At 36.0% G+C, this 9,130-nt stretch overlaps 2 protein-coding genes across 4 annotated transcripts in view; one reads left to right on the top strand and one right to left on the bottom strand.

Moving 5' to 3' along the window:
* The first annotated feature begins 1,122 nt into the window (after window positions 1-1,122).
* Window positions 1,123-4,223, top strand: LOC103132445 (B- and T-lymphocyte attenuator-like). 2 transcript variants are annotated; one of them, XM_016667401.1, is made up of 5 exons: window positions 1,123-1,576; window positions 1,674-1,754; window positions 1,822-1,944; window positions 2,029-2,060; window positions 3,624-4,223. In XM_016667401.1, exons 1-5 carry the CDS (start codon window positions 1,132-1,134, stop codon window positions 3,930-3,932), a joined length of 990 nt encoding a protein of 329 aa, XP_016522887.1. In that variant the 5' UTR covers window positions 1,123-1,131; the 3' UTR covers window positions 3,933-4,223. The 2 variants fall into 2 exon arrangements, with proteins under 2 accessions (XP_016522887.1, XP_016522886.1); XM_016667400.1 differs by having other exon boundaries at window positions 3,621-4,223.
* A 3,107-nt stretch (window positions 4,224-7,330) lies between these two features.
* Window positions 7,331-9,130, bottom strand: part of LOC103132444 (OX-2 membrane glycoprotein-like) — an 11,494-nt gene continuing 9,694 nt past the window's right edge. For both annotated transcript variants that reach the window (XM_016667402.1, XM_007544254.2), the window contains exon 7: window positions 7,331-8,867. In XM_016667402.1, coding sequence (XP_016522888.1) covers window positions 8,860-8,867 — 8 coding nt within the window. In that variant the 3' untranslated portion in view covers window positions 7,331-8,859. The remainder of the gene's footprint in view (window positions 8,868-9,130) is intronic.

Here is a 9,130-nt window from a genome sequence, read left to right as displayed (position 1 = left end):
CTCATGCTGTGCTGAAAAACTCGTGCTGGGTGGTCGAAGACAGGAAGTGGTTAACTTGTCATAAGTAAAATGAACCTGCAGCACCTTATTTGAAGGTTTTTGTGATGAGCATGTGATGCACAATGCAGCTCCTGATAATTTGGTGTGCTGTGTTTATTTGCCTTTGCAGAGAAAATAAAGGTAAGGCTTTTTGTTGTTTTTTTTTTCTTCAACTTCTTTAGTTTTAATTTGGTAAAGAAATGGAAGAGATTTTATTTGAGTGTGGTTGAGACTCAGTATTTATGTGACAGCAAAGCTGCCAGATGGCAGGTTTTCTTCCATTAAAATCAATTAAAATAGAAACAAACACAAAACTTTAAATCGATTTATCATTTGTTTTACTGATGAGGCTTAAATCAGGAGTCAATTAAAAAGTTAAAAATACAAAAGTATTTCAGAAAAATACTCAAATAATTACTGGATGATTACTATTTTCATATACGAACATCTCTACATGTTTTATTAAACTATATTATTTGTTGTAATCTAATAAACAAAAACTAGTTAAATAAATAAAAAACACTATAATAATTCTGTGGTGGACCAAAAGTTTTCCTGGTTTTAGAAAAACATATCTCCAGAACCTTAACATTGTTCTTTTTTATTTCATACTATTTATTATTAAATAAGATATTGTATTGGTTGTGTTTTGGTAAACGTGTTATGTTGTAGATGTACGTAGTACACAGCGAGAGCTTCATCCAATTTACCTATTGGCTTTGGCTGTTTGTGAGTTTAAATGAATTATCAGTATTTATTTCACTTTCATAGTCCTTAATTCTTTGATTTTTGTCTTGCATGTCTTGGTTCTACCTATAACCCTTCAGTGGTCATATAGAGGACAATATGAAATAAAATAAAATAATATATGATGTGTTAGTGGATAGTTTTGTGTTTCATAATCTCTAGATCATTGTAGACAATTAGATGGCTTTTTTAAAAGTGGTTTACTTAAAGTTTGTTTATGTGAAATCAAAATATTTTTATAAATAGAAGCTGTCTTTTTTTTTTATTTTTTCACACACATACACAAAAAAACAATTTTGTCAACAATTGTTTGGTCCTTGTTTAGGTTAACAGAATTGGGGATTGATGTCATATCTTGAAGTAATAAACATGTTTTTCTTAATCAAAATAAGTATAATGATGTATATTGTACTTGATAGTAATTTTGAAATTGTGTCATTAAAATTACATTCATCTTTTGAAATTACAGTTTCTTCATGTGAAGTGATGGCCAAAGTGCGAAGAGGAGCAACGAAACGTGTTTCCCCTGGACAAAGTCTGACAGTCGAGTGTCCCGTCAAACACTGTGGGGAGTCATTCAATGTCATTTGGTCTAAATTCTCTAACACAAAGAACTGGGAAAACATTTCAGACACAGAGAACATAAGAATCACACAGAAAAATGGCAAGGAGAATCTGATCTCATATTTAAGTTTTGAGCAGGTTTCCATTGATGATGACGGCCTGTACAAATGTGCTTTAGGACACAGTAGTGTATTTGTCAGCCATGCCATCAACATCTCAGTTTCAGGTATTTATTTTTTATTTACTACCAAGATTTACCAGTGAAATGCAGACATGTGTTTGATTCATTGTGTGAAATGTGTCTGTTTTTTTTATTGCTCAAGAACTAAACAAAGGAGTAGAAAGCCCCGATGATGATGATGATGATGATGATGATGATGATGATGATGATGATGATGATGAAGGTAAGAAGCTTAATGTAATTTTACACATTTAATACTACAGCTTTTTTAACATTATTGTTTCATACAGTTGGCTCAGACAGTATTGGTGACGATCGCTCCTGGCTATCCGTCTTCCTGATCTGTATTGCCGTTATATTTCTGATCGCCGCAGCGATTGTGTTTGTCCTCCTGTGCTTTCAGGGCTGGAAACGTAAGACTATTAATTTAGCTGTGGTTCTTCTGTAACTGTTGCAATATTTGCATCTTTAATCCCCCTAAATTTGTTTTCTTATAGGAACGTGGACCCACAACAATACAAATCAAGAGGTAACCAGTTTTACATAGTGGATTTTTGTTTAGTGTTTTGAAACTTCACATTTTATTTAGAACAATAACAGGAACTGTGAGGTAGTGTAGTCAGTTTCCAAAAATGTATCATGCATAGTTTGTAATGTTGGGTCATAATCAAACAAGACGCAGTCTTTTAAACACCCTTCACACCAGACGAAGGCTACGCCACAACACTGAAATGCTCTGCAGCGTCTTGGAGATGTTTTATCATCCATGTCTACTGAATTCAATTCAGTTTATTTATGTAATCTAAAAAGCACTAATTAAAAAAAAAAGTCAACTCAATCCAATTATACATACGTACATTTCCTCAGTATCAAACACTGCAGTCATGTTCAGTTTATTACTAAAGCTGGTTAAAAAGTTTCCAGTTATAGAAACACAGCAGGTTGGATGAGACTTAAATGAAAGACACTGCATCTTGTACAAACAACTACTCTACATGGACAAGCATGTATCAGCAGCAGAAAATCACTTGCTTTGTGCCGTTACCAGCAATCCCTCATACTGGAAATGCATCTAGTGACAGTGGAGTGGAAACTCCCCCCACCTCCTTTTGACAGACAGAAACCTCCAGCAGAACCTGGACTGCCATCTGCAACGACCAACCAGGGTTCAAGAAGACCTGGCAGAGACACAAAAACAGAACCAGAAGCTCTAAACTAGGAATATTTTCTGCTTTAAAGAAAAGTTAAAAGTTAATGGCAGGAGTAGGAGAACATTAATTTGTTTTGGTGCAGTTTCTCAACCGACACAAGCCTCCAGGAAGGCATCAGAGCTAAGCTACCAGATGTAGCTTTGAGGAAAATTTAGAAACTGAGAGAAAACTTAAAATATCAGTAAATAATGCAGTAGATGTAGATGAGAGGACAGAGAAGTGATCAGCTTTTCCTCCAGCAACCTTCGCTTAAGGAGGCATGACTTTAAAGATTGCTCAGGACAACCTACTCTGACTATAAGGTTCATTAAAAAGTTTATCACATAGAGCATGAGACTTATGTAATATACATAAAACTTCAATGGGAAGATAGTGCTTACCTGGTTGAATACAGCTGTGTCCACATTTATATAAACCCCTGCCAGACATAGATTCAAATTAAGTTTTGACAATATTTGTTTCTGATAGGAGATGAGAAAGGCTTGTCTAAAAAAAATACTAAATAGTTCAATAAGATCAGTTGCAGCATGACTTATAAAAAACACCTTCAGGCTTCAGAGTCTCAGTGTAATTAGTGGTCAGTTGAAATGCAGCTGATAAAAATACTGACGGTGTTTCCGTCCCTACATCGAAACTTCAAAGGCTTCAATAAAAGGTAGACGCTTCAAATAAAGGTAGACGAAAACACCCGTCTATGTCTGAAAAAAGTTTTGGTTGATTTTAGATGAAACATCCAAATGCAGGTAGAAAGAAGCAGAGAAAAACCTTTTCTATTGAGAGTTTAAGATCATCTTGACTTTCTTCACATTGAAGTGGTTGTACAGTTTATTATATTCATATAAAGTAAAGTATTTTTTAAAATTTTATTTCCCTCCAAGCAGGAAATATCTACGCATATGATACCAGAACTCCCCAAAGCGAGCGCCCCTTCTCCGCCCGGCCTGCGAACTCAGTTCTCAGTTCTGAACGACATCTATTCTACAAGACAACCAGAAAGAACAGCATCAGCATCACCTGCTCTCGCTCTCACTGGGAGCCAGCTGGCTGTTACATACACAACAGTGAAAACAGAAGCGCCCAACAGTGAAGTGTACGCCGTCATCAACCCCCTACAGCGTGGGACAACAGTCAGAAACTACACATGTAAACAAGACACAAAGACAAATTACGCTGTTATCAATGTGACTTAAAAGTGGAGTATTTTTCACTGGCTAAGAATAACTTAGAGACATTCAAAATAGTGTGGAAGCGTCATGTAACGGTGTGCAGAAAGAGGGTTGTGGTCATGAAGCTGTTACATTGAAAGTAGACACGAGAGGCATCAAAGGATAGTGTTTTCTTGTGTATTCATCATTTTATGTTATTATAGGATTTGAAATGTTGAAAGCATTACTTTTTAACAAATATATGTTGTACGTTACCATTACTTAATATTATTAAATGCCAGAAATGTTACATCACTTCAGCGACTTTAAGAAAAACACACATAAAGCCATTCTGTCACACATTTCCTGTATAACATTCAGTGTGTCATCATGGCTGCATTGACACAAATTTCCCTAACTTGTAAACCACAGTTGAGTGCTTTGGCTCAAGATTACAGGAAGTTGAAGGTCGAATGTTTTTTTTTTTCCTTTTTGTGTGTGTGTGATGAAACGAGCGTCTTAACCAGGTGACAGCTAAGATAAGTACCTGATTGTGTAGGTGCTAAAAAAAAATCACAAAAGAGTTGGTCAAATTTATATTGAAAGATACAAAATATTTAAGACCACTCAAATAATTTATTGCAGAAAAACAGTCAGCATGCACAGGCATCCTGTAATACTTACAAAACAATAGAAATGTACTCAAAAGGCTAACAAGAAAGGTTTGGTAGATTTTAGTTATTTAATATGATACTATTGTTACAAATAAAGTCAAAATTATTCATACCCCCGTTTGACCAACATTTGACTGGAAGTATCGTTAACTTCTTGAGGTGGTCTAACAATCCACATTGGGTTGATGATCTGTGGTGGGAGCTGGAGACTGGGAAGGATGACCTCCAACATGAAAGACTTAGAGCTCACCACCAATAATGCCAATGATCATTTTTCCTTTGATTATTGAGAAATATATAAATACATTTTCTCCCGGCCCTTTTTATGAAGCTGTAAATAAGAAGAGTTGTTGATACTCATCTGAGTTCTGTCTTTTCTTAGATGTCTGTGTCCTTTTTTTAAATTTTTTATCAAAAACAAACCTTTAGCTTGAGTAAAAATTATTCTAAGCCTAACTCTGCCTGGGATATTTGTCATTTTTCTGGATTCATGATGCCAAAGGCATTTAGTTAGTTGCTTAGCTAACTTTTGTTGCAGTTTGACAAACTGAGACACAGGAAACTCTGTCAAGATTAGACTGTAAGTTATAAGAAAAACATTTCTATTGGATAAATTTGTTTGTTTTACTTCATAAGACGTAAATAATCAACTTTGAGAATAGGTTTCTGAGATTTTAGAAGAATAAAGAACAACAGCAACAGAAACCCTGGTAGAATCTTGATAATGTTTTGTATTTTGTAAAATATTTGTGGTTTCTATTGTAAAAAAAAACAAACAAACAAAAAATACAGAGCAGCAGAGACACATATCCGCGTCTTCATAGTAGATTTGAAGCTGTGTGCCCAGACCTCACTGGGAGCCCCGATTTTCTTCTTTTCACACCACATCTTTGAAAAAAAAACATTTGCTCACACGTTTCCTTGTGCAGTCGATACGTAGATGATAATGATCTGGTCTCAGTTTGCCACCAAGTTCTAATTTAGGCTGATTATTCTTGTTTTGAGTACTGCGATGTGGCAGATATTCCATTATACAAAGTGAAACTGACCCACAAAATGCCAACATGTCTGATGTTTGACATCACTCCATTTGTTGTAGAACTACTCTGCTCCCCCAATCAATTGTAAATCAACGATGATCAACAATGAAATCAATTATAACTTTTATTTAAAAGGTTTGAACTGTCTTCAAGTGTGCTAGAACCAGATTCAGATGATTAGGTCGTTAATGTGGCAAAGCTGCTGTCCTGTAATCTTAATGCACCACATAAGATGCAGTGTCATTCATTTCTGTCTCATTCACCTAATAAGAAACTTTATTCTAAAGATATATGTGAACGAGAAGGGAAAAGGTGCAACAAAGAAGCTGCGTCGAGTAAAGATTATAAAGGTAGATAAGATTGCGCTTCAGGGGTCCGAGAAACAGGAAATGCACAGGAGGTGGAAAAAAAAAAGTGACAGACGGAGGGCAGAGGAATGAAAGAGAAGGTTTGCAGTAGTCAGACTTGCTATGATCATGTCTGGTTTTGATGCAGAGGCGCTTGAGTAAGATCGGAAGAGTCGAGGTGGTAAAAGTGCACTTTTACCAAGGTTCCTATCCGGAAAAAAAGTGAATAATTGTAGTGACGGCTCTGTGTAAAATAAAAACGAAGCCATGCTGAGCTGGTTTGGACCGGTGCAAAGAGGAGATGTGAAGTTAGAAACAAAAAATAGAGGAAGATAAAAAAATTCAAGCTGGGATTCTTTTCTAATTTAACTCATTTTTTGTTACATCACTGTAAAAATAATAAGCTGCTGCTACAAATCAAAAGGGACAATGGTGTAAGAAAATGGATGGACGGATGCTACAAATCCAATAAATTTTGCAAGTAATGCCGTGACCTGACTGGCCGAGATATAATTTTAATTTGATGATGTCTAACACAACGTTTTCCAAGCATTCTTCTGGATGTGTTGCTACTCAACAAAATGTCATGATGAAAATACCAAAAAATGCCAGTGATTAATGGGACCTTTTATATTTTCCCCAGCGGAATGATGTGAAAGGTGAAAAGCTGAGATTACAGTTGCTTATAAATTCCCCATTGGTGGAAAAAACTTCGGTCTTGCAGTGTGGACATTTTTTCTTTCAGCAATAGTGTCTGGCAGTTGCGGCCCACACAAAACCTCTGAGATTAAAACTATTAAACTCTTCCTCTGTCACACAAGTAGTCATCCTAGTGACTGCTATGGATTGAGCGAGAGCAGCGTTTTACAGTGGCAGAACCAAACGCCACCACCAGGAGCGTGATCTGCTGCTGCATTCCTCAAGCAAAATGTAGTTGATCCAAAATATACACATGATATACGACACACATACCTCTCTGTAATGTCGCACACACAAGTTTATTTTACACAAATTCCTAACTTGAGTAGCCTGGCTAATGCAATCAAGAATTATTTCTACAGCTGACTGGTTCCACAAGCGCTAAATTAAATACCACACGTGCTTTTCGTGCAGGAAATCAAACGTTACCATCAATTACTTGCATTACTTGAGAAAGGCATGGTGTAAGTTTCTGAAAGCATATGGGTGCATCTTTTTTTCACCATTTCCGAAGATCCACCCTCAGTGCTCTGGCTTAGATGAAACAGAAAAAACAAAAAAAAAAAAAAATCAGCATCTGGTAGGCAGATTTGGTACAACAGGGAGGAATTTGATGTTTGTCTGAATCCAGTTAGAGACATACAGCATAAAGCTTCAAAAACGGTGACAGAGAGACTCCATGGTTACTTTTTCAGTCATTTATTTATTCTTTTACAGTTATTTTAGATATGGTGGTTTTCATGTGTCTTCGCTGAAATACAGTATTTTTGTGTGATTGAAAGCCTTCAGCGGGCAGGAATGTTATTCCTAACGTAATTCTGACGACTTCCATGTCTTACATCCATCAATAAACAAGAAAAAATGCAAATCATTCGCTTCAGTAACTCTACTGCTTCAAGTCATAGCTTTGATAATAAAAAGCCAGTTAAAAATGCAAAAACAAACAAACAAACAAAAAAAAAAGATCAACTAGAAGCATCAATGCGTTTTCTTTTATGCTTTGATGTTTCTGTGTGTTTGGTCCAGAGTGAGAGAGAGTCTTAAAGAACAGAGAGATCCTTTGAGCTGTTTAACCTGAAGTGCTCAAGTCATTTTTTTACGGCGTTGAGACAGAAAGTGCCCGACTGCACAGTGAGCAGCAGGACACACATTCTTTCAGGGGCAACTAAAAGGCTTTTGAAATTGATTCCAGCCATCTGACCGGAGAATTTAACATTTAACAAAAAACATACGAACCTTATAAAAAAAAAAAATTAAAAAAAAAATGCTGTGGAACACATTTGGTATGCAGTGCCTTACGAAAGTATTCATGACCTTTGAACTTTTTATTATTTTGTCATGTTGCAAACACTGAAGCGTTTGCCCATTTTTTCCATGCAAAAACAGCACAAGCTCAGTAAATCGTTGCCCCATTTAATCTCTAACAAACCTTCCAAAACATGATGTTTCTACCTCCAGGTTTCATTGTGGGGAATAAGCAGCGTTACTCTTCTGTCACATGTAGTTTACTGCAAGTAGGCTTGGTTTCCCTCTGACCAAAGCCTAAGTCAGTTGTTCAAGACGGCATGAACACTTTTGGAAGACAGATTACAATTCTACAATTTTAATTTCTTAAATTTTTTTATAAACCCTTCCAAGCTCTCAAAATAATGAGTTGTCAATCTTATGCTTCAAAAACAACATTTGCAGTATTTGTAATGTTAAAACTTCATTCAAGTTCAAATGTTTTTTTTTTTTTTGTTTTCTTTGGAGTTTGTATTACATTTTAGTGAGTAAGAAAAATAGAAAATATTAAGACACATCTCTGAGGTTCATGGAAAAAAAAAAACAACAAAAAAAAAAAACACAGACAACCACAAAAAGGTTTTCTGAGGGCATGAAATGTTCTGCAGAATAACTCAACTCAGCCGCACAGAGACTCCGCTGTTCGGGAATGTGTAGCCATCGACTCAATCAGTTACAGAGCTGAGATGAACAAAAATAGAAAAAAAAAGACGACTATGGAAGAGTCAGAGTAAAGCTGAGTGTCGCCCAGATGGTGATGATGAATAGGATTGTGCTGGACAGCCCTTAAGGAATTTGAGAGCATCTTCCCTTTCCAACCATATAGTAACAGATATGGCGACGATGAAGAGACACGAGGACACGGCAGGGAAACGTTCTCATCAGGACTGTCCTGAGAAGATCCTCTTTTCAGCTCCTGTGTCTAAGATTAATCATCTGAAAAGAAATGTGTACAAAGAGTTCACAGAAAACAGAAATACATTTTGAAATGTTGCAACTTTAGAGGAAACTGTCACTCTGGACCTAGTCTGCTAGTTTTATTACTCCAGACTTTTAGTTTAACTCTGAAACTGTAACTTTGGGAAATAATTTCCTAACAAAGTGTCACTGTAAATAATTTTACAGGAGAACTGCGTCACTGGTTTTAGTCAAACTGGGTAATCCATTTTTACACATTAATTCCTGGAATATTTTATATA

This window comes from Poecilia formosa, unplaced genomic scaffold (genome assembly GCF_000485575.1).
Source record: "Poecilia formosa unplaced genomic scaffold, Poecilia_formosa-5.1.2 Scaffold1058, whole genome shotgun sequence".
NCBI classification, from domain to species: Eukaryota; Metazoa; Chordata; class Actinopteri; order Cyprinodontiformes; family Poeciliidae; genus Poecilia; species Poecilia formosa.
Note: the sequence above shows the minus strand (reverse complement) of the source record. Positions and strands in the feature narration are given on the sequence as shown.